Source organism: Gallus gallus, chromosome 24 (genome assembly GCF_016699485.2).
Source record: "Gallus gallus isolate bGalGal1 chromosome 24, bGalGal1.mat.broiler.GRCg7b, whole genome shotgun sequence".
Lineage (NCBI taxonomy): Eukaryota > Metazoa > Chordata > Aves > Galliformes > Phasianidae > Gallus > Gallus gallus.
The window spans coordinates 6,256,289-6,281,890 of record NC_052555.1 but is presented as its reverse complement, the minus strand read 5'-3'; the positions used below and the strand labels follow the sequence as shown (position 1 = coordinate 6,281,890).

The window sequence follows — 25,602 nt, the reverse complement described above, 5'->3', positions numbered from 1 at the left end:
AACAACTCCATCACAGAAGGCCACCGAATGGGTCAGGCACACTCTGCCCTTGGTGAAGCTGTGCTGGCTGTCTCGGATCACCCCCTCATCTCAATGTGCCTTAACATCTCTTCCAGGAGGATTCACTCCATGATCTTCCCAGGCACAGAGGTAAGACTCCCTGGCCTGCAGTTCCCCTGGGTCTTCCTTTCTCCCTGTCTTAAAATGGGAGTGATGTTTCCCTTTTTTCCAGTCACCACAGACTTCACCTGTCAGACACAGTTTTTCAGATACGACGGAGAGCAGCTTGGCAACCATATCAGCCAGTTCTTACAGATCCCTGGGATGATATCTCATGGCCCCACAAACTTGCACACATTCAGCCTCATGAAGCATTCTCAGACTTGCTTGGACCGATACCTCTTTTTATCTTTTATGAACAGCTTACCCTATCAAAGAAAGGCTCTGCTTTAAGAAATGAGCTTTCATTACACAGCACGGAGGTTTTTATTTTCCACATTTACAACGTACGCAGATACTGAACCCCACATTTGTAAGAGGCACTGCAACACCACACAGCACTGTGAGACACAGACACGTTCTGCAGACAGCAGCACCATGCAGCACTACTGCAGGGCCACACATAGCACAGCCCCAGCACCATGCAGCACTACTGCAGGGCCTCACATAGCACTGCCCCAGCACCACACAGCACTACTGCAGGGCCTCACATAGCACTGCCCCAGCACCACACAGCACTACCGCAAAGCCACACGCAGCCGCTGAGAGATTTCTTCCCTGAAGCGCAGCTGCATGGCTGCCACGTCCCCGCGCCCCAGCGCCCTGTCGCAGCTCTGGAAGGTGAGCCGGCAGCACAGGCTGGTCCGTCCCGTCCCCAGCTGCTGGAATTTATCGAGTAAATGGATGGATGCCACCGCTTCACCTGATACTTCTCTAGCAATGGTGTGAAAAGCAACATCGTCAAATTGTTCCCCATCAGGAAGCCAAAAGCTGACATCATGCACATAAGAAGGTGGGTAGAGAGAGAAGCTCCTGAAAATCCGTAGCTCTCCTGCAGGGAACTGACAGAGGAAGCGTGCGTCTGATGTCCAGAGCATGCGCCAGTCATCTATGGCGCAGATGAGCATGGCCATGAGGTCCAGATTCAGGGAAGCAAAGACAACAACCAAATCACTGCCTGCTGGCTCATACGGAGCTGTCCTTACTGCACCCACACAAGAGCCCTTCTCAGAGGAGTCCCGAGTGTCTGCCTCTATGCAGAGGAAGAACTGAATTTTACCAAGCTGAGATTCAAAAGCAGCAAAGTCACTGAGCTCAGCTGTTCCCAAGCTCGTTGCTTTCTGCAGACTGATGCTCAGCTTAAAATCCGAAATAGTCTGGTGAAGAGAATGTATGCTGGTTTTAATTTTGTCCACTATCATCTGTATACAGCTGTTCTCTGAACCTCTGTTAACTGCACATACAAAAACCATCTCATGAAAAACAGGCGTACAGTAAGGAGAGATGCGGCACTTCCTGAAAACCGGGCCAGAAAAAACGTAAAGTGTCCCTGGCACAAAGGCTGCACTTTTTATTATTGCCTGAGCATAAGGCAGAAGGGAAGGTCTAAGATAACACTGTTTTGGAGTTTGACAACCCTCTTGTACATTCTTATCCGTGTCCCTGTGAAAATCAACATGGGAAAATACAATTGCGTTTGCCCGCCCAGTGGCCATTTCTTCAGCGCTTGGAGTCTCCTCTAGGCTCAGAAGGATCCAAAAAATGTTTGAGTGACAAGCAGCATCGAGGTCACCTTGGAGGAGCAGAGAAAGGCAGCAGTCAATGCTTTGTAGTGGGAAGGCTTGGCTGAGCACTGCAGTGAGCTTCTCCTTTATTGTCCGTACTGGATGATTGGAATTTTGCTCTAGGAAACCCCTGTGAAAAACAAAAATGCAAACTGCAGACACACCAGATTTCCCTGCAATGCCCTCCTGTCATAATTGGAGCATGGCAATTTACCCAAAGCAATATTAGACATTACGCTTGCTTCCAGCAACTAGTCAAGTCTTTCATCAGGGGCACAGAAACCACTAACATGCTGTCAGGATGCTGGGCATGTCTCTAGGTCGCAACCTAGTGTTACCTGTGCTTTTGCTGGTGGAAAGGAATGGAACTTAACTATCAGCATCACCAAGTTTCCAGTCATCACTGGCATTACCAAGCTATGGAAACCAGCCACTTTTTCCTAGCCCTGCACACTCTACAAGGCATGCAGCAGGGCATGTAAGAGATGAGTACTCTTTACCCCAGCTAGCCTTAGGACTGCAGTAGCAGCAGACACAAAGTCAGCTCCTCATTTCTTCCAAGGTACAGTAAAACAGATCAAAAGGTTTCATTATCTGTGTGAGCAAGCATACAGCAGCTTGGCCTCAACCACAGAGTTACTTTTTTCTTCCATAGACTTTTTTTAAGTAGGCCATAACCACAACCAACACAAAGCAGACTTCAAGAAGAAATGGTAAAGGAAATTCTGTGCAGGGAAAAGCAGGGAATGTGAAGCAGTTCCATTTTATCAGAGATCCATACTGGTCATTCCCACTGAGAGTACATGTGTGTTACTGCCAAACTGATACCAGTTGTATAACTTACCTGTTAATTTTATCCACAAGTACTTGCGGTACTTGAAAAGAAATTCTTTGTCTTTCCAGTTCTATCTCACAGATCAGAGGTTTGCAATACAGAAGTGGTGTGCTTTGTGTAAAAACATGGTTTAAAGCACCCTCTATGCAGAAAGATTTATCTTGACTCCTGCCAATATATAAAAGCACAGCAAAATCATTGACTCTTTCCTAGATTTAATGTGACATAAGGGAGGGTGACAAAGATAATTCACCTTAACACTAATGCAACTCTTGCTGAATCCCTGATCTTGCTAGACAACAAAAATGCAACTTAGCATATTTTTATGGATAGATGGTCCAATACTGAAACAATCTGCACAAATAAGTTGTGTGGTCTGCATCTTGCTCTGAGTGACTTGTTCTACCTAGCTCTGCAGTTGAACAGCAATCAACTGATTGTCCCTGCCAACATCAACCATGGTGTGACTGTCTCCTAATCAGACACATACACCACAGTCCTCACACTGCCTTTAGGCTAAGATTGACTTTTACTCTGAAATGAACTGTTTTGACCTTTAAAAAAGATAATCTTATCTTTTAAAGAGTACTTTGTCGAGAAGCTTGTGTTTTCTTCTGGGCTATTCTGCTTATAGGCAAAGATGAACTGCAGCTGTTTTATGGAAAATGAAATCGAGTTTCTCCCTCCATTAAAGAACATACTAAAAGATCATATGAGTGTGACAGACTTGATGGAAAGACACATATCTTCTCGGATTTGCCACACTGTAGGTACCTGTACCCCGTACATTCATAGCCACGGGCAGTCTCTGCTCGGAAGGGATGAACATCACTCAGGATGAAGCCGGCTCCCGCTGCCACCGCCACCACCTGCCAGCTGTTGTGCCACTCTCTCCTGGGCTGATCAGCAGGCGTGCCACCCTGCCCCCTGCAGAGAGCCACGTGGACCTCTCCATCCCGCGTCAGCACTTCTGCACAGCTGGAAGGGAAGCAGGCAACAAGAAGTAATGTGTTAGCACAGCCAGAAATCATGTAACACCTGCAAGGAGCTGCAGCGGTGCTAGGAAGGTAGGAACTCTGCAAGGCTGCAGTGAGGTGGGGGTCGGCCTCTGTTCCCACGTAACAGCAACAACACGAGAGGTGATGGCCTCAAGTTGCACCACAGGAGGCTCAGGTTGGATATTAGGAAAAATTTCTTCTCCAGAAGAGTGGTCGGGTACTGGCACAGGCTGCCCAGGGGGACAGGGAGTCACTGTCTCTATAGGTGTTCAGGAAATGTGGTATTTAGGGATACAGTCAGTGGGCAGCATTGGTGGTAGGTGCGTGGTTCTACTGTATGATCTTAGGGGTCTTTTTGATCCTTCACAATTCTGTGATCTCAGCAGTCAGTGAGCACAGGACTAACTCTGCTCAACTCACCTATGGAAGAAGCGTGCGAGCAGCTCTCTGTTCTTCACCACCCCAGCCTTCCTCCCACAGTGAGGGAAGTTGAAATAAATGCAGTCAAATTCTCTTTTTGCTGGTAAAAAATAGTCCTTCAGCTTGGTGCAGTCCACAGAAAACATAACTTCAGCTCCTTCAAAAGTAAGCAAACACCAAGTCTCTCATTATAGAGTATTTTAAATAAAGGCAGCAATTAAAGTTCTTCTTTCAGTATACAAAGGAGGGCTGCAGGGAAGAAGGGTACCGACTCTTCAGTGGGGTCTGTGTGATAGGAGAAGGGGAAATGGCTTCAGAATACAGGAGGGGAGATTGAGCCTGGAGATAAGGAAGAAGGTTTGGCACTGAGGGCGGTGAGGCAGTGGCACAGGTTGCCCAGAGAGGCGGTGGTGCCCCGTCCCTGCAGACAGCCAAGGTCAGGCTGGACGGGGCTGTGAGCACTGCTGGAGCTGTGGCTGTCCCTGTGCACTGCAGGGAGTGGCACCAGGCGGCCTTTTAGGATGTCTTCCAACTCAAACCATTCTAGGACTGGCCCACTTTAGACCTCATCCATGCCCTTGCCACCCACATGTCAGGAAAGCAGAAGAGCCCACGCTCCCTTCGCTCCGCTGCAGAGTTCTGCTAACGGTTCCTTCAGCGCTGCTCCGCCTGTTGGGCACTCATCCCCCCGGACAGCCCCACAACGAGCGGCACACGGGACCCGCGAGGCCCCGCAGCGCGGCGCCCACCCACCCCTCTCCCGCAGCCGCCGGATGCTCTCCGCGGCCCGACCCCGCGCCGCCACCTCTTCTTCTCTCTCGTAGCAGGTGGCCACCACGCGGGTCCCGGCGGCCTCGCAGAGCGCGGCGGCGAACGAGAAGTTGCCCTCGCCCAGCAGCAAAACGCGGCGCTCCGCCATCGCTCCGCTCCCCGTGGCGTCGCTTCCGCCCGGCGCCGCCCGGTGACGCCGCGCTCTGTGTGCGCCCAGAGCGGCTCGGGAGGCGGCGGGCGGAGCGCGGGGCTCAGCCGGGAAAGGCAGCGCTGGTTCGGGCGTCAGCGCCCCGTGGTCTGAGTGGATTAATTGCTCTGTTTTTAAGGTGGCTGAGTTACCCCGTGGTTACATGTGAAGCTGAGAAATTCAGTACCCTTTTTTAGGAAAATAAATTCTTACTGTACCACCCAAAAAGCTTTGTCACATTTAGAATGAATGTGGTCCTCTGATGCCAGTGGCTGTAGTGGTGAACGGCTCAATGTCTGGATGGCGATGGGTGGCAAGTGGTGTCCCTCGGGGGTCTGTGCTGGGACCAGTGCTCTGTAACATCTTCACTGGTGACACTGACAGTGGGATTGTGTGCACCTCAGCAGTTCCCAGATGACCCCAAGCTCTGGGCCCAGGGGAACCTCAGGAGGTTCAACAAAGCCAAGTGCAAGGTGTGCACCTGGGTCATGGCAGCACCCACTGTCAGTACAAGCTGGGGGACGTAAGGATAGAGCACAGCCCTGCCAAAAAGGACTGGGGGTACTGGTGGGTGGCAGCTGGACGTGAGCCAGCAGTGTGCCCTCGCAGCACAGAAAGCCAACCGTACCCTGGGCTGCACCCAGAGCAGCGCGGGCAGCAGGGCAGGGAGGTGCTCCTGCCCCTCTGCTGTGCGCTGTGACACCTCACCTGGAGCACTGCGTCCACAGGTGGAGTCCTCAGGGCAGGAGAGACGTGGAGCTGTTGGAGCGCGTCCAGAGGAGGGACACAGAAATGGTGCCGGGGATGGAAGCCCTCCCTGCGAGGCCAGGCTGAGAGCTGGGGCTGTGCAGCATGGAGAAGAGAAGGAAGGGGAGAGCTGAGAGCGGCCTGTCAGTGTCTGAAGGGGCTGTGAGAAGGAAGGGGGCAGACTCCATAGTGGGGTCTGTGTGATAGGAGAAGGGGAAATGGCTTCAGACTGCAAGAGGGGAGATTGAGCCTGGAGATAAGGAAGAAGGTTTGGCACTGAGGGTGGTGAGGCAGTGGCACAGGTTGCCCAGAGAGGCGGTGGTGCCCCGTCCCTGCAGACAGCCAAGGTCAGGCTGGACGGGGCTCTGAGCACTGCTGGAGCTGTGGCTGTCCCTGTGCACTGCAGGGGAATTGGACTAATGACCTTTAAGAGTCCCTACCAGCTCAAACAATTCTAGGATTGTATGCTTCCGTCACAGTCAGAGAGGTGTGGTCCCTGCCCGGTTACTGGGGAAGTGAAGGTGTGACATTCCATGCTGTTAGGACTGGTTTAACCCTGGGCTGCTCACTGCTGGGCTCTGTTCCCACATCAAATCCAGACCATGTGCAACTTCCTCAGTGGCTCCTTAAAGCATGCCACTGGCCATGGGGAGGTGTGGACAGAAACCTCCAAGTTCTCCCAGTATGGCTGGAGGTGCACCACCAATGAGGACAATTACTCACACAAAGTACTTATGGGGAACTGGAATGAAGAGCGCTACGACATCCAGAACATTGCACAACCCAAACCACTTCCTTCCCAAGTACGTGCTGGGCTTTTCATGGATGTAGCAAATCTCAGCTGAGATATTCCTTGGTCACTGAATTTGTCACACACACAGGGTATTATGCATTCCATCAGCTCTGAATGTCAGAGATGAGCCTGCCACGAGTAGCTTCCCTTCTGCTGCCCTGCTCCTGCTCTTTTCTATTGGATTTAAAAAATGCAAAGCCAATCCCTTTCCTCTGCTGAGCACTCTACAACAGTTCCACTGCAGAGCAGAAGCTGTGAGAAATGCTTCTTCATTTCATCTTAGCCTTACTCTTAGCAGTGGCTCCAGTCAAACTGTGGTGCCTTTACCGTTCAGTGTTTTGTCCTCAGATGGTGAATGAACAGAAGTCACCCAAGCTTTGTGATCTTATCTCAGACTGATTTTAAAGTAGTGGTGTGATGACAGGTACTTTGTTCCTCCTGTAAGGTACAAAATGCTGAAGCTTTTAGTTTATATTTGGCAGAGTTAAATGTGAGTTTTTCTTTCCAGTATGCTCACTGCTTTGAAACAACGTACTCTTCGGATTACAACAAGGACAAGGATCAGAGAACAAGAAGTATGTGTGCAGAATTGAAACAAAATCTCTTTGTTCTGTAGCAAGGTTAAAGAGGATCTTCTGGATGACATTTTGCCCAGAGATGACAGACTGATGTTTTCTCGCTGTTGAGACCTGCACCATCACAGAACAGGTCTTTCGAGTCTTTCAGGGAGTAGCACTCGCATTTCATGTGTTCTTGCCTAGCTGCCCTCATCACACTTATTCCTGGGAAGTTTACATTCAAAAATCCCATTTCTTGTTTCTGAGTTTGAGCCTTTGTGGAAGAAACTGACCTGCAGGTGTTGGTCGGCGCAGGGCTGAACGTGAGCCAGCAGTGTGCCTGGGTGGCCAAGAAGGCCAACGGCATCCTGGTTGTGTCAGCAGCAGTGCAGCCAGCAGGAGGTGGCACTGGCACAGTGGCCGGGCACTGGCACAGGCTGCCCTACGAGGTGGTGGAGTCATTGCCCCTGGAGGTGTTCAAGGGAAGGGTCGATATAGTACTGAGGGACATGGTTTGGTGGGAAAATATTGGTGGTAGGTGGAGGGTTGTACTGCATGATCTTGGAGGCCTTTTCTAACCTTAATGATTCTGTGATTCTAACAAATCCCTGCTCTGTAGAAAAGATTTCCCCCCATTTACACTTTTTGGATATTTTCTTACTATTTTAGATGTTCTTTCTCAAGTTGGTTTTGTTTCTCCTTTCAGGATTTGAACAAGAACCTCATTGGTTTCCAGGCCACCAGCCTGAGCTGGAACCTCCTTTGTTCAAATCAACTGCTCAGTCCTGCTACACAATAGACTACAGGCCTCCACACAGCAACTGCTCATGCCCAGCACTCAGAGAAGGAACAAAAAGGATACAGAGATGAACAAAAACCAACAGAGATGAAGGGAATGTGCAGACTATGCCTTCAGGATAACAGGAGGCCTGTCTGCTAGCAGTGCTGCAAAGGTATCCCTCAAACCAAAACAACCTGTCCTGTGTTAAAGCTAAATATAGCATCTTGTGAAATACATTGCTCCTGCTTTCTCAGCTGTATTATTTGTAATTAACCTGTGAGTTTCTGTCATGCTGCACCTCGTCACTGAAACTCAACTAACACCTTACCTGGTAGAACTTTTTAAACCCGAGCTTGGCATTCAGGTGGGATCTGGTGTATTGGCGATGATCCCACTTCACTGAGTCACACTGTATTCCTTTCCCTTAAAGCCATGGAAGAAGTTTGCCTGCTGAGTCCATCTGAGATTTTAACTGATCTCTTCTAATTTTTGTCTTAGCAAGTATAAGGGACGTAGAAAATGGGTCATAGAATCATTAAGGTCAGAAAAGATCACTCAGTCTAGCCGTCCACCTACCACCAGCACTGCCCACTGTGTCCTTCAGTGCTGCATCTACCCCTTCCTTAAACACCTCCAGGTGCAGTGACTCCACCCCCTTCCCGGACAGCCTGTTCCAATACCTCATCAGCCATAGCTGAGTACGATGACCTGTGCAACACATCTGTTGCTTTTTTTTTTATTATTATTTTGGCAGGAATTATAGAAATCCTGTTCCAGTAATACAGACTTTCCTTTCTGCTCGTATCTCTTTGAAGAGAGGTGCTAAGCAGATTCTGACACATGAGAAGGACTTAGTATTGTTTTGTACCACTCAACAGCATTAGCATAAATCAGATGAATACTGTAGACTTCAGATGCTATTTATTGTTTGAAGGGCACAGACAACATAGTTTCAGAGTGATGTGGTTTGCACCATGAGAGCAGGACATTTTTCTCCTCTCTGGATGTATCTGTGTTTACTGCAGCTATGCAGTTGTCATCTGCAACTGCTCCCAAGTGATTGCAGCACTTGAATGCTTTTGTGTAGCATGAATCATTCTAGAAATACAAGATACAGTTGTTCCCCATTCAGTTGTTATCTGACACCCACACTTTGAATGGGTTTCGATTGTCATATCAGCCTAATCTCCACTGGAGAAACTTTTCTATTGCTTGTGAAACACCCAGAAATCCTCAGGAAACACTGAAAGGAAAGGCTCATGCAGTTAGATGTTTGCAAAACATTAGAATAAATGAAGTTACACCAGCAAAGTGTTTTTGAACACTGAGACGAGCTCTCCTGAACACACCTGCCATGTGAGCTGTAAGCAAGAATGATGCCAAGTGTGTTTCCCTACACAGCAAACTTTCGTGGCTTTCTTGAGCCAACACTTCCCTTGTCTCAAGTGCTCCAAACCAAAAAATACAGACTGCTTATTCATGATTTATTTGTTAGTAAACTTACTCAGCATAAATAAATAAGAGAGGCCATTGAGTACAGCTGGCATCCAATGAGAAGTGCTCTTGAATGGCCCTGGCGTGATGTTATATAGCAGCCTACTTCCTCTGGGATCCTGCAATGGCAGGCTTCTCTTCACGGGTGATAGGAATACTGCGCTCAGGGACGTCGCTTTGTTTCCTCGGCGCGCTCACCGTCAGGACACCATCCAGAGAGAGTGATGAGGTTATGGTCAGGGGATCCACGTCAGCTGGGATCCTGTATTTCCTGCTGAACTCCCTGGCAATAAAGCCATGCTCATCCTTCAAAAGGAGAAGAGAAGGAACAGCCATGATTAGAAGTGTTCCCTCAGTTCCACCTAAACCATGGGCCTTTAGCATGAGCTCTGAGTTCAGGAAGCTTTGGCTCCCAAAGGAAGACTTTTCAGAAAGTTAAAAGACTTCTTACTATGAGATCTCCCTTGTGAAGATCTGAGCACAGATGAAGTGAGAGACTGCCCTGCCCCTGCAGGTGGTGCAGGCACCCTTTGCAGGACGAGGCTTTCTCCTCCAGCTCGTGTCCACCAGCTTTGTTTCACAGTGCTGTGCTGCCATGGCTAAGATGCAGGAGCTACAGCTACCTCCAGAGCCAGCAGCCCCTCCTCCTGAGGGTCTCCAGGACCCACATAATACACAGCTCCCCAGTGAGCTCATCTCAGCTCTAGCACTGGATCTGTTTCTTAGCCAAAATAAACCCTGCAGAAGCTATTTCAGAATTACAGGCTTCCAGCACCTATGAGTAGTGCTGTATTTTTTGACTGACAGATCTGGGCTCCCAGAAGTTTTGGGAGTTGATGGTTACAGTGATACAGCTACTTTATCTCTAGGATTTGTTTCCTTCTTGCAAAGAGAGGGGGATGGGCAATCCCTGTTATGTACAGCCTTGGATGTGGCTTTTGGCTTCTCCTTGACCATTTGCCACAGAGCCAGCAAGCAGTGGGATGGCTGACAGCAGAGCACAACCCTTAAGGACTATAAGTTGGTAAATGAGTATTTTTTCAGGAAGAGATAGCCTCTTGCTAATGGAACAGGGCAATGCATTCATTCATTATGCGGTTTAATTATTACAGATCATTGTTAACTTATTGAATGCCTCTCTGCATTCCTGTCCTCTTCCCAGAAAGAGGGAGGCCCAGAAATGCTCACTTCAAAGTTGATTTTCCAGTTCAGTTCACAGTTCATGCAACACCAGCACTAAATGTCCACTCTGCTGCTGCCCAGTCTGGGATCAGCTGGGGGTTTGCACAGAGCATCTTCCATTAGGACTGGTTGATCAAAAACACTGGCAGTGTTTCAGAAGAGCACGGTAGAGGATTGTTCTGCAGCCTCCTTGTTTAACCATAGGTGAGGAAGCACACACTGGCTAACAGTGACACAGTTAAGGCAGAAGTACCTGGCGCTCCTCGTGTTTCCCATGAATTTCTATCATGTCCCCGAGCACCTTCACTTTTAGCTCCTCAGGCGAGAAATGCTTCACATCAAGATTTACAGAAAATTTGTCCTTCTCCAGTCGCATCTGTAAAACAAGCAGACGACTTCAGGCAAAGGTTTCAGCTTCATCAGGCTCTCTGCATGCAGCAGGTCATGCTCACACTGGGCTCTCCACACGCACTGTCTGACCTCCTGCATTCAGTCCTGGGATTCTCATCTGGCTAGGGTTGTCTCTTGTTAGCCTGTTCCATTCATGCACAGCATTACAGCACATAAAGTGTGATGCTTTCTCTCAGGATAAACTTAGGATAAACATTTTCTGGGGAATAAGGAAGAGATTTTCTCAATCTGAATTTATTAAAACTGACTCCTTTTCTATTTTTTTCTGAGGTGTCTGGAGATTTCCAGTCTCTGTCAGACTAGATTTTGCTAAGTCTTTCTGGAAAAAGAAACTGAGTGTGCAGCTGACTGCAGCTCATCTGTGTCCCTTGCAGGCTTTCCTCTGCGTCGTCACTCTTTAAAAACAAAAATAGCGTGTCTCAGCTGAGCAGCACTACCAGTACCCCTCTCTTATCTGAGCAGGAGGGCTACTGCTGAAACTCTGAGTCACCTGCTGCTCATCTTGCCTCCTTACCTTCCATTTTGCACTTTGTCACCTCCAGCAAATGCTGCTTTTTGCTGGCTCCTGAGGTTGAATTTGCATTTTCTGCCTGTCTTGGATAAGTCAGTGGGACTTGGCAATGCAGGCTGGCTGGCTGTGCCTTCCTGCTGCAGTCATGATCAGGAAACACACGAGCCTCCTGCAGCTCTGTTCTGGGACATGGAGGCAGCTTCCATGACAGTTCTGGCTTACTGGTTTCCTCAGTTTTGCCTGGAAGGCTTCCTGCTCCTTCTGCTAGATTATTTGTGAAGATTTCTCCACTGAGAAAGTCAGATGTTGATGTTGTTACCTGTGGTGCTTATTATGGCTGCTTCAGCAGACGACCAGACCCAGGTGACTAAACCAAGGGAAACATTAAGCAAAGATTAAGAAAATACTTCCCTCTCACTCCGTTGGCTTTGAGTAGCTCTATAAGTTATCTGCAAACAGACAGCTGACCTGCACACTGAGCAAGGTCATTTGAGCTGCGTGCCTCAGCCCCTGAAGCAAACAGATGGCCATTTAAAGGTCCTCCTGTCCCATATCTCCCTGAAAACACTGCTCTGCCTGGCAGAGATGCTTTAGCCTGGGCCTTTCTACTCAGCAGCTGGGGGCTCCCACACTGCCTGGCATGGGGTCCCACTGCCCCTCTGCTTCTCAGGAGGAAGCAGAATGGAAAATTTTGCAGGGCACACAGAGAAATCAAGCTTCCTCCTTTCTCCTGCCAGCTCCTACAGTCATTCACAGCACACACACAGCTCAGTTTGTCTCTGTGCCCACGGCTGTGGCAATACTTGCTCTCAGTTACAAGTGATTAGCAGAGCGTGCGGAGGTCCTTACCTAACTCAGAGGAGCAGAGGCAAGAACTCAGCACTCTTTTTCCCAGGCTTTTCCTATTAACCACCTACAAGCAGCATCCCAGCTCTCCTGGGTCCCCAGCTCCCTTGGGTCCCCAGCTCCAGACCCATCAGGATGTGCACTGAGCAGTAACAAAGAGCAGTAAGCAGGGCAGATTACCTCTGAGAGTCCCGTCTCCAGCCAACTGGGCATCCGAAAGAAGGGGGATCTCATCAGGAAGGGGCTGAGGCTGGGGGAGGTAGGGAGCAGCTCTGACTCCTGCAGGTGCTCTCCAAATATCTGGTCAAAGATACGGCTCGGTGTCAACCAAGAAAACAGAGGTCTGCGGATCAGGGGGTTGTGAATGGTGATATCCATCGGAGCGCGACGGAGGAGCCAAGCAAACGACTGCTGCAGTACTGTGGCCGGCACAGGGGGCAGCTTTATACCCGTGCAGCTGGCGGGGCCTCTCCCCCCGAGGCCTCCCGAATAGTGGTGTCAGGGATTTTATTGTCCCAATCCAGGACTGGTCCCTTCAGCAGTGCCCAGGAGCGTCTGGGGGTTTGAACAGACTGCTAAGGAGGAGGGGGAAGGGGAGAAGAAGACAAGGAGACTAATGGCGCAGCAAGAAGCCAAGCTGCCCGGCCACCCGCCCCGCACCCCACGTGCTGTTTATCTGCTGAGTCCCAAACAGGCTTGGCGGATGTTCCCAGCTGCTTTGGATGCCAGCAGGATCAATGTAGCTCCTATCTTTGGCTCACATGGAAAAGGACAAGGGGCTGTTGTTCCCAGTGACGGCACCAAGGCTGCAGCTCCCCACTGCACCCACGCGCCTAGGAAGGGCTCTGCCTTCCCTTAAAGCAAAGAAAGCCCCAGGCCTTAGTGGGAGGGCAACTTGGACCCCAAAAGGTCTATGCTGAGGTACCTGGTTTGTACATCTGCAGCCTGGTGAGCACCCTACCTGAGCACCTGCTGGTGTGTGCACACTATGGATGGTTTCCACAGGGCATCAGGTGACACTTCTTGCCCTTTACACACTAGAGAAACCACTTTGCTGGAGAGGGCAGAAGAGCCCTGTACGCAGAAATAAAGCAGGCACACAGCAGCCCTGCAGAGCTGCATTGCTGGTTGCTTTCTCTGGGATGCAAACTGCCTTGTTCTGCCTGTGCCCTGCAGCAATCAGTTCAGATCTTGAGGCTGGGTTCAGCCCAGCAGCTGTCTTTCAAGGACAAGAGCTCTGAGTATCTGCAACTTACATACAGACTTCTGGCTTAAGGGCACATCATTCTCACTGCTAGCACCACCAGTCCCCTGCAAAAGGGCCTGACCCTCTTCCTGTTCACTTGCCTGCAAGATTAGGGAGTAGAATTTACTCTCTGCAGAAGCCCCAGCCATAAATACTTTGTCCAGTTCCATATTACGTCAGCAGTAGTGCACCTGCTCTCTCACACTGCAGAGACATGGAAATCTCTGGTTTCAGAATACAACGAGCTTAACTGGGTACTAACTCCCAGTTCAATAAAAGTGGATCTAGGCCAGCTTCAGACCCTGCTTAATGCGTGACCTCCAGCATAGGCATTCTTCTGGTCCCATTGCACAGCACTGAAGCCCTGGCCAAGGCACAGCCTAGACAGCTGGCTTACAGTGACACAGTTCTGGAGTGTCAGCATCAGAGTTTGCACCCTGTTCAGTGACATTTAGCAGTGTGCAGCACCTTACCACTCCCAGGAACAAAAGACTCAGCTTCTGGGGAAAACAAATCCTTTTCTGTGGGGCTGATTTGAGTTCTAAGCTCACAGTGATGACTTTGCATGTCTGCACACAACCTGACCAAGCACCAGCCACCATTAGGCATTGCCCTGTCCCCTTGGGTTGGCAGGGGCAGTGCTGGGGGCCCTGTTCCTGTCTCTTGTCCCCTGCCCAAGGCGGGGAGCCAGGGGGTGCAGGATTGCACCCCGCCGGCAGGCAGAGCCTGCAACTCTACAGGAATGCAATGAGGAGCTTCCCTCGTCACCCTGGCGAGGCGGCCCAGGGCCTGTGCGCGCGGCTATTTTGGTCCGTCTTTTTATCACACACTCCTCCCTGTGGAATTCACCCAACTAAAACCTTGCAATCTGCAGCCTTCACTCTCAGAGGCAGTGAGCGCTTGTACAGGCTTGCCATGGCCGCCCGGACGGTGCCCCACGCCTACCCCATGAGCTCAGAGTACGAGTTTGCCAACCCCAGCAAGATCTACGACCAGAACTTTGGAGAAGGTAAGCAGGGAGATGGGACCCCCAGCACCAATCTGTCTTCTGATGCAGGATGCTGGCAGAGTACCTCTGGAGAGGAGCTTCAGGAGCCAAGGAAGCCCAAGCATGGGAACCCAGACAAAACCAGGAGGAGACAGCCAAGGCACAGCCAGGGGCTCTCTCTTTAGGTCCACCTCCCCCTTCCATGCCCAGTGCTGGCCCCCCTGTCCCTCCCCTGCGCCCCCAGCGATCTATTGTTCATGCACATGCTCTGCAGCACGGAGCAAAGCGCTGCCCCCTCATGCCCCCCACCTCACGCACACCCCACAGAGGCTGGGGCTGTGCAGGACATATCCCAGTGCTCATCTCCATTGCCAGCAGAGGCTGCACCCTGCTTGTGGGAGAGGTGAGCCAGCAGCAGTCCCACCTGGCCTGCAGCCGGATGGGGGGGGGGGGAGTTTAGAAAACTACTGCTGGGAGAGGGTGGGGAGATTCTGTAGTTGGGGACAGTGGAGAAAAGCTGAGCTGGGGTGTTAAGCATAAAGCCTGGTAACGGCTGGCAGAGAGGAAGGAATGTGGGCAGCAGCAGAACCATTCAGCATCGGCACAACAGCGTGAAAAGGCAAAAAGATCCAAGGAAAGCCCTGCGGACAATGGCAAACAAAAGGCCTTTAGTTCTTCAGGGCAGTGTCTTCACAATCAGCATTTTTCATGCCCAGCCCCAGCCATGGGCTTTGCGTTGCTGAGCACCCAATGTACCCACTAGTCCCTCCCGGTCCACCCAACAGATGCCCTAGCTGCATGTCAGCCCTCAGCTTGTGGCAGACAAGCATCTGGCACTGAGTGTGCAATTTGGAGGTACAAGGGTAGGAAATGGCAGAGCCTCTGTTCCCATTGCGGAACTGATGCAGCAGCAAAATCAAGGTGTTTGCAGGACCCAGCTTCCCCACTGATTATCCTTTTCCACCCCTTTCCCTGGGAAACCCTGCACTTCTCACTGGGTCTCATTTCTAGGTGTGTCCCCATGCGAGATTTTAGCCCCTGCCCTGTACCACGGCTACTACATCAGGCCTCGGATCAACAAGCAGCTGGATCGAGGCACCTCGGAGGTCAGCCTCAATGACCACAAGTACCAGGTGTTCCTGGACGTCTGCCACTTCCTGCCTGACGAGCTGACAGTGCGCACTGTGGACAACCTGCTGGAGGTGGTGGGGCAGCACCCCCAGAGGGCTGACCGCCACGGCTTCATCTCCCGAGAGTTCACCAGGACCTACATTCTCCCGCTGGATGTCGACCCCTTGCTGATGAGAGCCACCCTGTCCCACGATGGCATTCTAAGCATCGTGGCACCCCGAACAGGAAAGGAGGTGAAGGCCAGGATCATCGAAGTGAAGATAATCCAGGAGCAGACGGTGGGGCAGAAAGAACTGTCTGAGGAAGGAAAAGGGAAGGAAGAGTCCTAAAGGCCCTAAAGCTGGGCTTGAGCGGGGGGGGGGGGGGGGTGGGGGGGGAGGGAGGGGAGTCACTGTGCCAGGCCCCTGTTTCTCACCATCAGCATTTAGAAGGGCTGGGACACAGCTGTGCATATGCCAGACTTTGCTTCTTAAGGCTGATGGTCGGAAGAAGTGGCTTGGAAATGAAAAGAGAGGGGGACTAAAGTGTTCTTGGGAGGGACTCTAATGCAAGTTTTTCTCCTGGGTGCCCATCGAGCACCTTGCTCTTCTCTTGCCCCACACTGCAAGGGCTGCTCTCACCCAATGCTCTGGAGCTCTCCACCTGCCCATGCAATCCCAGCACCTTGCTGGTGGCTGGCCTTTGTGGAGATGCAATGCTGTTAAGTACCCACAGCTCTCAAATGGGAAGAGGAATAAATCTGCCTCCAAGCTTCTCTCATTTGCCTTGGACTCACACTGTTCCTGGTCACACTACTCTGCAGCAGGAAGGATGGATGATGCCTTGGTGGCTTGGGATGCAAGGAGCAGAGCAGTGGAGAGTTCATGCTGAGCTTGTCTGGAGAAAAGTCCCATAAATGAGAGTTTTGCCCCTTTTGCAGACATGGTGATGCTACTGGCTACATGAGAAACATCTTCACAGCCCTATGACGTGGGGCCGGGGATCGGGTGTGCTGCTGTCAGCGGCAGCTGCTGCCCGGCCGACCCCAGGGTTCAGCAGGCGTCAGGCACAATCCTTGTCGGTGCCAATTAAAGCAGCCAGAATGCTGTGTCACCAGCCAAATATGGGGGCCCTGGCACAGCTCAGTGCAGCCCTCCTATGGAAGAAAGAAAAGCTCTGAGGTCCCCATGGACAAGCCTCTTCCTGCCGGAATGCGGTTGCAGTCTTCTGCACTCCCCTCTGTGAGGAAGGAGGGCCAGTGAATAATTCAGATGATGCCAAAATAAAAATCACCTTTACAACAGGTTTTGTCTAGGTTATTAGTAATAATTCCAGAGAGAATCCTGCATTAGTGACTTCCAGTCACCTACTTGTAAGGGCAAGAACTGACTGGTCCTTCAGGAGCACACTGCCCCACTGTGTGCAGCCCACAGCACACTCCATCCCACTCACAGCATCCACCCGAGCCCCTGCAGCAGTCACAGGGCCTGGGCTGGGTCTGTGCAGGCCATGGGTCCTAAGAGAAAAGTGCCTACAGCAGTTCAGAGTTCTCTCTGCGGTGATGTCAGCTTGCCTTGCACCCGCACCTATCACAGCACACTCCCAGTCTGTGACACGCTGCAGTGCAAACGCACAGCAATACAACCATTACACAGTTCTCATCCCTCTCTTATGAGCTCCGTCCATGCTCTCCAGCGCGTTCATTCCCCACCGTTGGGGCACTTGCAGGCTCGCGCTGTGCCAGGCTCGCAGCCTGTCACCCAGACACGCCGAGGGCAGCTGCCGGGGAGGGGGGGGAGAGGGGACTGGCACTGCCTGGTGCCGCGCGGGGCTGCGCCCGATGCTCACTGCTCGGTGCTGGAGCCGAGCGGCTCCCGTCGTGCCGACGGCCTGCAGGGGAATGCAGAGTGGCAGCCAAGCGCTCTCCGGCTCTGCCAATGTTTTCAGTGCCTTTCTGTTTCTCCAGTGGAGCTCAAAGCAGCAGCTCCAGCGTTTGTGTTTGAGGCTGATGGGAAAAGGCTCGCAGCCTCTGTTTTTCCTCTCTACAAAGCAGCATAGTTATCCCAGAAATCAAAACAGTGGCTCACTGGATCAACAGCGTCTGCAGACAAATCCTGAGACACAGAGTCTGCGGTTTCCCAAGGGTACTCAGACTCCTGAGACCACCCGGCCCATGCAGCAGCCTGAGAACTGGTCCTGCTGGGAGCACGGCTGAAGCCCACCCACTCGCATTGGTCAGGCCTGGGATGCAGGACTCTAGGGGAGCCGAGCCGCACAGGGCAGCAGGTTCAGCTCAAGAGCCAGTGCAGCTTGCAGTGCAGCTCCCCCAGGAGAGCAACTGTGCCCCTGGCTGACCCCTGGTAGAACTCTCCTCCTCCCGCCACTGCTGGGAAGCCTCAGGCTTTGCTCTGTGCTCGGGCAGACAAGCAATGCCGGGCGGCTGGGAGCAGGGCTGCCACCTCTCAGCCCACCAGAAGGGAGGATAGGAGCTCCCCCAGCTGTCACCACATACCTTGGAGTGTTCAGACCTGCACAGAGCTGCCAAATTGAGGCTGCGGGGCACAATTTCTGTTCCGGGGCAACATCAACACAGTATCTTTTGATATTGAGTATCAGCTCAACAACCAGATGCGTTCTATGAACCTACTCCCACTTCTGCTGGGCCACTGCCTCCCTCGCAGTAGACCCACTCCCTTCCCCAAGTGATGCCACACATTTTCCAGACATCTCACTTCATACGCATGAACAGAACTGACAGCTCCTGTTCCCTCCGAGCTCCCACTTCAGAGCTCCTCTTGCGCAGGAACACCTGAATCCCTCCTGCACCCCTTCCCTGCTGACATACCAGGAGCGGGGCAGCGGAAGGCAGAATTTCAGCCTCAGGCCTGGCCCCAGGGGCCGGCAGCTGACCCTCCGAGCCCCGGACAGCCGGCGACAGCCCCCCGGTAGATGGCACGCACGGGCCCGGCGCGGATGCGAGAAATCTGATCCTGCAGGCACTCCCTTGGAATAACCAGGGGCCGAGCAGGGAACCAGGAAATACAAGCCGTGCCCGTGCAGAGAACGCTCCGGCTTCATGGGGGAAGGAGCGACATGGGCAACCGCTGCAGCTGCGGGCGCCCGTGGTGAGTACGGCGGCGGGGCGGGGGGGCGGCGGCCCGAGCCAAACTCGGGCAGCGCTCAGCGGTGCTGCAGCAGGGCTGCACCTCGCACCTGCCTGGGGCGGGGCGGGGGGCTCGCCTCGTCGGTGCTATAGCTGGGTTCTGAGAGGATCGAGTTGAAATCCCTACAGGTTCCTCAACGGAGGTAAAACCTCCAGGCTGTGGCACCGCCCCAAAGGGCAGCGGCACCCCCAGCCCCTCTGCCCGGGCCGCGCCGTTCAGATGCTGTCAGGCTCCCGACAGGGAGGGGCGGCTCAATCCCCGCTCTCACGCTATGCCGGCCCAGCGCACGGGGTGGGGGCGCGGGGAGCATCGCTCGGTGCTGGGTGGGAACACGGAGCGCGGAGAGCGGGGCGCAGGGAAAGCTGTGGGTGAAGCGCAGGGGACGTTCTCTCCAACACTGCATTTGCTCAAGTAATAGAAAATCATCGGAGCTTTTTAATAATTAAGAGGCACAGCATCACCTAGTGGCTGGAGCTGAAGAGGGGGTCTGTACACCCAGAGTCTGGGATTCAGGAATAGGAATTGCAGATGGAAGGGGGGAAACTGGTTCTCGACATCTCCTTGTATTCCACTTCCTCTGCCCTATGGCAGGGGTTAAACAAGGTGCCCAGGGCACTCTTCATGGCTGCAGTGAACAAGAGCCTACACAGGCCCCTTGGAGGGCAAAAAGCACCAGCAGCACACATCGAGTGGCACCCCCAGGTCTGAGCAATGCCAGGCCATGCACAAACACTTCTGCCTCCTAAAGAAAGACTAAACCCAGGCTGGATGGTCACCTGCCCAGTCAGGGCTGAGCAGGACAGCAGCTCTCTGCTCTGCCTGGGAGCAGTGTGGTGGCAGCCTGGCTGCAACTGCCTCCTCAGGATCAATGCCAACTTCTGCTGTCCAAAGGCTGCAGGAACAGGACTGCTGTGTCTTCTGAGTGCTTTTCCCAAATAGAGAATTAGAAGCTGGGGTGGTGTTTCTGCTGGTGGTGTCACCACTGTCTTCCTGCTCCCCTCTGGCAGCAGAGGACAAAGCTCTGGCCCAAGAGCCATTTGCCCCAGCACCCCTGTGGGACTCACATGCTAACTTGTGCTGCATGTAGGGACCGAAGTAGAGCTCTCCCAGGAGCTTCTCACTGTGTCCTGCACAGGAAAGCACCTGGGTGAGGAAGGGCTCAGGCTTGCAGGCTTCCCTGCACTGCACAGGCGGTGAACAGACAAGGAGAGTGGAAGGTAAATGAGTATGTGCTGTAGGTTATGTGGCTTGTGGGACGCTCACAGAGCATCATGACCAAAAGCAGACTGTGGTGCATTGAAGCCCCACTGCAGAGGTCTGCACGATTCATGGCTTTGCCTTGATGACGGGGAAAATAGATGCTGCTTCATTTTAGTTCAGGTGTTTCCAGGCACCAGTAATGCTTTTATTTCTGGGTATTTGCTCAGCATCAGCAAAGAGCTGAGCTTCCTAACTAAAGCTGAGACTTACAAAAGGGGAGGTAGGTACCTGCCTTTTGTATGGAAGGGAGGAGGTTCCTGAATTCTTACGAAAATCCATTTCAGCATACTTCTTCACAGCAGAAGCTGTTAGTGAAGGAAAGCGTGCCCTGGGGTCTCGATGTCTCTGGAAGTTCAGCCCTTGGCAGGATTCTCACCTCAACGTGCATGGGCAGCAAAGGATGCCAGAATTTGGGACCCAGCATGAAGCAGAAATTAGGTTGGTAATGACTTGGAGAAAGGAGAAGCAGCGATGCAGGAGGAGGGACACATGCTGTCACACAGAATACAGCATGCATGTGAGTTAGTTACAGCACGTCTGACCTGGTTTTGAGAAGAAGAGGGGAGAGGTTTGCCTTGCTCATATCCCTTGCCACATCCATTCTAATTACCACAGATCTGAGGCAGAGAGATGCTGTCTCCTGAATGACAGTGATTAGCCTGCAGACAGCCTCAGAACAGCTCCAGACTACATGCTGGCTGCTAATGCTCACTCTGCAAAGAAAGACAACCAAAACAAGCCAAGGTGGCTGGGAAAGCTGGGGCTGGAACGTGCCTCCCAGCAAAGAGACTTTGGACCCTGCTGATCTTACTTCACATGGTGCTGTTTTAATTACAGAGCACAACCTGCCTGCAAAGATGCAAAGAGCTCCAGCACAAAGCCAGGCAGGGAGGGCCCTGGAGACCCTGCAGGCTCATAGCAACGGTGGAGGGGGATCTGCAAGTGGGAGCCACACCAGGACAAAGCCATAAGAAGCAGAGCTGGATCCTTTCGTACAGCCCTTGCGTTCCCCAGAGCTACCTTTGATTTCCCAGCTCCTGGTTAATCATTACCAGCTGTTTTGAAGGTCTCCTGGTTCTTTACCATTAGAACACCAAAGCCATTACCACACACTCAGCCCTGTTCTATTGCTCCCAGAACTGCCTCTTAAAGCTGTGCCTCAGGCACCGCTTTGCTCCTACCTGTGGCAGATCTGTCCAGCAAATGCAGGACATGCTATGCACCTTGGGTGATCTTTGGGAGCTCTCCAGCCCCCTTCAGAGCACTGACTGCTCACATTCAGCTGTGCTGCAGGCTCTGTTAGGTGCATGTGTGTGCACAGGAGCAGCTGCACCAGGGCTGGCACCTGCTCCCTTCCAGCCATACAAGCATTCTGCAAGGATAACATTTGTTTCATGCTGCAAAGATAACATTTGTCTCATGCATCTGGCCTGGAATGTAACACGTCTCTGCTCTGGCCATGCTGCCTAGCCAGCACCAGCCTGTGGGAGCTCAGCTCTGCTATTGCATCCAAAATGAATTTGGCTCCTGCTTGCACCATGGCTGGGACATGGTTGTGTTTGGCTTGTCTCTCTCTGGTCACACAGGTACAGACAAGATTTGTGTTTGGCTTGGCTTATATAAAGTGTGTGGCTTGTTCGGTTTGGTTGTGTTTAAGTGGAAAACTGCGATCAGGAAAAACACAGTCTGAAAGATTAAATTAGCAAGTTGGCTGTGCACAGCTGCTCGGTGGGCAAGGAAGCCAAAGCATGGGCACAGAGCTATCAGAGCATCTTGTTCTAAGAGAAATGTTTCATGCTAATAGAGATCATGCTCAGTATCCTGTAACTTTGATCATACAGCTGTGGAAACATAGTTGCAGTGAAATCTGTTCTCCTTCACACTGATGCCTGTGTATAATAGGACTGCCAGACAGGGCTGAAAGGCCTTGGGGGTGTCTGTAGCGCATAGTAGAGGACTCATAGAAAAGGGACCCCTGGACCTTCTCCCTGCAAAATTCACTCACATTCAGAAGGTGCCTCATTCCCTCAGCAGGGCTGGAGCCTGCACAGATGCTCACAAAGCTCCCAGTGGACCCTGGCAGTCCCAGACACCCAAACGGGTGATTGGATTGGTGGAGGCAGGGGGTGGCTCTTGGATCTCCCTGCACAAATGCAGAACCTTGGGGTGTGCTTCTGAGTTTACATGTGATGAAAGCAGATGCTGAAGCTTCTCGAGGCTGACGTCTCTCTCTGATTCCAGGAACTGTCCTTCACTTTTTAAAAGGAAGAACGAAAAGCAAGGTAAGGATTTGTGAAGGTGATCTAGAGTGCAAGAACAGGGGGAGTAAATCTGCCCCTGGATAGCTGGCATTCATCAGTGCTGGCTGAAGATGGATCCCTTAGCTGAGGTCCTCTCCCAAACTCTTCCATACTTGACCTTTCTCAAGAGAAGTCTGATATAGGCAAAAGGCAAAATTTCATTAAAACTTAAAGCAGAGGGGGTGATATGCCATGGGACTTGGCAAGAGGATGGGAAGGGGCTTCATTGGTATCTCTAAAATATCTGAGTTGTGCACCAAAAAGTGTGTAAGTACCCTGTCGTGCAGCACAGCAGGAACTGAATCAAGCCCCCATAAGAGCTGCAAACATTCCTCTGACATCAGTGCCTAGAATAAAGCAGGGAGGAACTAATAGCCCAGTTGTGTCCTGTGGCCTTTAGACCATGCTGGGCAAAATGTGTTTGCAGGCAGCAGAGGAAATAACAAAGTTAAAACTGGATCTGACTTCTCCAAAGGCCTGACAAGGAGGCTCTCTGTGCTGTGTACATCCTTCTAGGTTCTGCCAAGAACATTGTGGTCCACAACATGTTGTCATCCCAGGAAACCTTATTTTTTCCAAAGAAACAAGCTCAGGCTTTCTTCTTGGAGGCGGGCCCCAGAGACAGCATTGAGGGCTGAGGATGTCAGATGGGGTGGAAATTTGATTTGTGTCCAGGGGAGAGAGCTCATGTGCCAGATGCTGCTTTTCGAAACTCAAAGCTGGAACAATAAACAGTTGTGTTAACCTGATCCGCTGGTGTCTCTTTTTCAGGAACCAGTGTGAGACATGAGAGCCAACAGCACCAGCCTGGCAGAAAGGTAAACAGCTTCATGGGGTTGTTTTCTGACTGGATGTTGGCAGAACAGAGTTGACCATCGCTTCATTCAGAGCTGTGACGTCTCATCCAATGTAGGCTGGGAGGGCTGTGGGAGCGATGTGCATTGCTGCACAGTGATATGGAGCTACTTTCTTTCACTGAAGTGCAAAAGAAGCAGTAGGATGATGCCTGTCTCTGAGCCTGAGGTGTCAGTGGGCCGGGTGGTGTGGGGACAGCATGTAGGACATGCAGGTACAGCTGACTCTGAGCATTTTTTTCCCGAAGGCTCCAGCATATGAAAATGTCACGGAGTTTCCAGTCTATGCTACCGTGAATAAACCCAAGAACACAAAGCAGGATGACAGCATTCATTATGCAGACATCCAGGTGTTCACCAAGGTGCGGGAGCGTTCTGCGGAAGAGGTGAAGAACTTGCAAATGCAGAATGCCACGGAGTATGCCACCCTCAACTTCCCCCGGCCCCGGCTGAAATACGACAGCAAAAATGGGACCTTGGTTTAAAAAGCTTGGTAGCCCCTGCCTCCTTCAGCAGCTAAAGGATTCCACAGACATAGAGATGCTGCAGACTCAGGCTAACCTCATGAACACGTCAAGCCTGCCTGCAGAAAAGAGAGGCTGTGTCTTTCACCTGCACGAGGATACACGCATTTACTCTCACGTGAGGAGTAGTTGCCTCTGGTTCTGCTGGCCAAAAGCCAGCCTGTTCCCCTTGGCTCTGCACAGCTCTGTGTGGGAATGCAGCATACAAGATTCTGTTCTGGGGCAAGAGAGATGTTGCCATGGGATTTTGTGTTGATATTAAGAACAGAATGTGGTTGATACTGGGAGGAAATTGCATGGAGATTCTAGCAGTAACTGCCGTAAGGTCTTCCTCCGGTACCAGCAACTGCACACTGCAGTCATGCACATCGTGCATCTCCTTTTCTCAAAAAGCAGTGTTTTCCCACCAGGCACAGCACACTGAGGCCAAGGCCAGAAACGCAGAATTAACTGATGGGTACAGAACAATTCCTTCCATTGAAGGGCAGTACCAATACACATTCTAATCCCAAAATGCACAGAAGCAAGCAATGAGCTCTTTTCTCTGAAAATGAAAGAAGGAAAACCTGCAGCTTATCTGATAGGCAGCCACTTAAAGCTACTGCCTATATTTAGGGTACTTACCCAGTCCTTGGGCTGCAGTAGCTGTTTGCGTGTCTGAGATACTGTGAATGAATCCTGGACAATTCTAAAGAGGGCTTTGCACTTTTTCTTAATTTTTTTATTTTGTGTTGTCAGCCGTAGTTATAAAACCCTGCAACATAGAGCACATGCCATGTGATGTCTTCTGCTAAAGCTCCCGAAGACACTTTGGAGAATTCACTTATGGGTTTAAAATAGTGTTAGCAATGCAGGACAGCAACCATCCACAATCTTCTACCGTGGGGCTGCATCTGACAGTTGTGGTGTTGGCAGCTGAGAGGGCTCCCAGGCAGTGTCCTTGGGCCCTGACTCAGTAGTTGGCACATTCTGTTCCTAAGTAATGGTCTGCACAGCCAAATGCAGGTTGTGGAGCAACTTGTTTATTGCCAGTCTTGAAAAATGGACATCCTGGTACCTTTTATAAATGTGCAATATTTTGCATGTTATGGCTCATCTAAATGTAAAAGGAAAACCATGAGGGAGTTCCTCCTTGTAACACAAAATTAAAGCTGATATGGGTACTGTGTGCTAAGACGGAAGCGCTGTGAGGACCAGTCCTACAATCTTTCTACCCGAACAGGTCTTTTTGCTCGTGCTGTCCAGCAGACATCACTGAGGCTATTATAAGGCCAGAGTAAGGTTTGCAAAAAGGCCTTTTTAAATAATGAATGGAGACAGTCTATTTTTCTACCCGAACAGGATATTTTCTTTTTGCCCATGCTACTGAGCTGAGCTCGGCTGGGCTACTGGAAGGCCTGAAACCTCTGAGATCCCCAAGCCCAACCGCAGCCCATCCCGCCGTGCCCACTGAGCGCCCCTCAGTGCCGCGGTGTGGAACAGCCCCGGATGTGACCCGGCGCTCCCTGGGCAGCCTGCTGAGGAGCAGCGTGTCGTGGAGGTGACCAAGTGCCCTGCTTTGAGAACGGCGGTAGTGAATCGGCTTGATTGCCAGGCTCCGAACTGATAAGAAGCCAAAGTCACACAAGTTTTTTTTCCTAAAAGCCTTGTTTTTGCACTGATCAACAGACTCCAACAGCTTGTCTCCTCTGTTTCCCACGATTGGCCTGCGCAGGGGTTAACACTCGTGTTAATATATCGAACGCTCCTTGGACATTAAAGATTTTTGGTTCCAGCTGATCAACTCGCATTTTCTGCCCCTTCCCAGCCTGACGGGAGGACGCGCTTCACGCGTTCCCG

General features: G+C 51.6%; 5 protein-coding genes across 12 annotated transcripts; 3 read left to right on the top strand and 2 right to left on the bottom strand.

Moving 5' to 3' along the window:
- Window positions 1-467: 467 nt before the first annotated feature.
- On the bottom strand, window positions 468-6,020 carry FDXACB1 (ferredoxin-fold anticodon binding domain containing 1). Of its 3 annotated transcripts, none has more exons than XM_040652056.1 (5): window positions 5,704-6,020; window positions 4,038-4,194; window positions 3,394-3,597; window positions 2,629-2,787; window positions 468-1,914 (listed from the first exon to the last, which is right to left on the bottom strand). In XM_040652056.1, the coding sequence occupies exons 2-5, from the start codon at window positions 4,181-4,183 to the stop codon at window positions 738-740; spliced, it is 1,686 nt and encodes a 561-aa protein (XP_040507990.1). In that variant the 5' UTR covers window positions 4,184-4,194; window positions 5,704-6,020; the 3' UTR covers window positions 468-737. The 3 variants fall into 3 exon arrangements, with proteins under 3 accessions (XP_040507990.1, NP_001376472.2, NP_001376473.2); NM_001389543.2 differs by lacking the exon at window positions 5,704-6,020 and adding an exon at window positions 4,791-4,977; NM_001389544.2 differs by lacking the exon at window positions 5,704-6,020 and adding an exon at window positions 4,843-4,977.
- A 231-nt stretch (window positions 6,021-6,251) lies between these two features.
- On the top strand, window positions 6,252-8,109 carry C11orf1 (C11orf1 homolog). The gene is made up of 3 exons (XM_417936.8): window positions 6,252-6,545; window positions 7,044-7,110; window positions 7,799-8,109. The coding sequence occupies exons 1-3, from the start codon at window positions 6,345-6,347 to the stop codon at window positions 7,960-7,962; spliced, it is 432 nt and encodes a 143-aa protein (XP_417936.1). The 5' UTR covers window positions 6,252-6,344; the 3' UTR covers window positions 7,963-8,109.
- A 668-nt stretch (window positions 8,110-8,777) lies between these two features.
- On the bottom strand, window positions 8,778-12,973 carry CRYAB (crystallin alpha B). 3 transcript variants are annotated; one of them, NM_205176.2, is made up of 3 exons: window positions 12,498-12,973; window positions 10,803-10,925; window positions 8,778-9,673 (listed from the first exon to the last, which is right to left on the bottom strand). In NM_205176.2, the coding sequence occupies exons 1-3, from the start codon at window positions 12,693-12,695 to the stop codon at window positions 9,470-9,472; spliced, it is 525 nt and encodes a 174-aa protein (NP_990507.2). In that variant the 5' UTR covers window positions 12,696-12,973; the 3' UTR covers window positions 8,778-9,469. The 3 variants fall into 3 exon arrangements, with proteins under 3 accessions (NP_990507.2, XP_046759694.1, XP_046759695.1); XM_046903738.1 differs by having other exon boundaries at window positions 11,475-12,623; XM_046903739.1 differs by having other exon boundaries at window positions 11,791-12,623.
- Window positions 12,974-14,444: 1,471 nt separating this feature from the next.
- On the top strand, window positions 14,445-16,089 carry HSPB2 (heat shock protein family B (small) member 2). Its single transcript, NM_001001527.3, has 2 exons — window positions 14,445-14,572; window positions 15,563-16,089. Exons 1-2 carry the CDS (start codon window positions 14,479-14,481, stop codon window positions 16,009-16,011), a joined length of 543 nt encoding a protein of 180 aa, NP_001001527.2. The 5' UTR covers window positions 14,445-14,478; the 3' UTR covers window positions 16,012-16,089.
- Window positions 16,090-18,719: 2,630 nt separating this feature from the next.
- On the top strand, window positions 18,720-25,542 carry C11orf52 (C11orf52 homolog). Of its 4 annotated transcripts, none has more exons than XM_040652236.2 (5): window positions 18,720-18,786; window positions 20,388-20,523; window positions 22,327-22,367; window positions 23,157-23,203; window positions 23,488-25,542. In XM_040652236.2, the coding sequence occupies exons 1-5, from the start codon at window positions 18,738-18,740 to the stop codon at window positions 23,722-23,724; spliced, it is 510 nt and encodes a 169-aa protein (XP_040508170.1). In that variant the 5' UTR covers window positions 18,720-18,737; the 3' UTR covers window positions 23,725-25,542. The 4 variants fall into 4 exon arrangements, with proteins under 4 accessions (XP_040508170.1, XP_040508169.1, XP_040508168.1 ...); XM_040652235.2 differs by having other exon boundaries at window positions 20,385-20,523; XM_040652234.2 differs by having other exon boundaries at window positions 20,370-20,523.
- Window positions 25,543-25,602: the final 60 nt, after the last annotated feature.

What these genes read in the sequence shown, in the direction of transcription:
- FDXACB1 (NM_001389543.2), bottom strand. Translation starts at nt 4,956, where the DNA reads ATGGCGGAGCGCCGCGTTTTGCTGCTGGGCGAGGGCAACTTCTCGTTC. An exon ending in TATGAATGTACGGGGTACAG is followed by an intron (nt 2,788 to 3,393) that starts GTACCTACAGTG and finishes ATATATTGGCAG; the next exon opens with GAGTCAAGATAAATCTTTCT. An exon ending in CTTGTGGATAAAATTAACAG is followed by an intron (nt 1,915 to 2,628) that starts GTAAGTTATACA and finishes TGTTTTTCACAG; the next exon opens with GGGTTTCCTAGAGCAAAATT.
- C11orf1 (XM_417936.8), top strand. Translation starts at nt 6,345, where the DNA reads ATGTGCAACTTCCTCAGTGGCTCCTTAAAGCATGCCACTGGCCATGGG. An exon ending in CCAAACCACTTCCTTCCCAA is followed by an intron (nt 6,546 to 7,043) that starts GTACGTGCTGGG and finishes TTTTCTTTCCAG; the next exon opens with TATGCTCACTGCTTTGAAAC. An exon ending in CAAGGATCAGAGAACAAGAA is followed by an intron (nt 7,111 to 7,798) that starts GTATGTGTGCAG and finishes TTCTCCTTTCAG; the next exon opens with GATTTGAACAAGAACCTCAT.
- CRYAB (NM_205176.2), bottom strand. Translation starts at nt 12,695, where the DNA reads ATGGATATCACCATTCACAACCCCCTGATCCGCAGACCTCTGTTTTCT. An exon ending in TGGAGACGGGACTCTCAGAG is followed by an intron (nt 10,926 to 12,497) that starts GTAATCTGCCCT and finishes CTTGTTTTACAG; the next exon opens with ATGCGACTGGAGAAGGACAA. An exon ending in GGAAACACGAGGAGCGCCAG is followed by an intron (nt 9,674 to 10,802) that starts GTACTTCTGCCT and finishes CTCCTTTTGAAG; the next exon opens with GATGAGCATGGCTTTATTGC.
- HSPB2 (NM_001001527.3), top strand. Translation starts at nt 14,479, where the DNA reads ATGGCCGCCCGGACGGTGCCCCACGCCTACCCCATGAGCTCAGAGTAC. An exon ending in CGACCAGAACTTTGGAGAAG is followed by an intron (nt 14,573 to 15,562) that starts GTAAGCAGGGAG and finishes TCTCATTTCTAG; the next exon opens with GTGTGTCCCCATGCGAGATT.
- C11orf52 (XM_040652234.2), top strand. Translation starts at nt 18,738, where the DNA reads ATGGGGGAAGGAGCGACATGGGCAACCGCTGCAGCTGCGGGCGCCCGT. An exon ending in CAGCATGAAGCAGAAATTAG is followed by an intron (nt 20,524 to 22,326) that starts GTTGGTAATGAC and finishes CTCTGATTCCAG; the next exon opens with GAACTGTCCTTCACTTTTTA. An exon ending in AAGGAAGAACGAAAAGCAAG is followed by an intron (nt 22,368 to 23,156) that starts GTAAGGATTTGT and finishes TCTCTTTTTCAG; the next exon opens with GAACCAGTGTGAGACATGAG.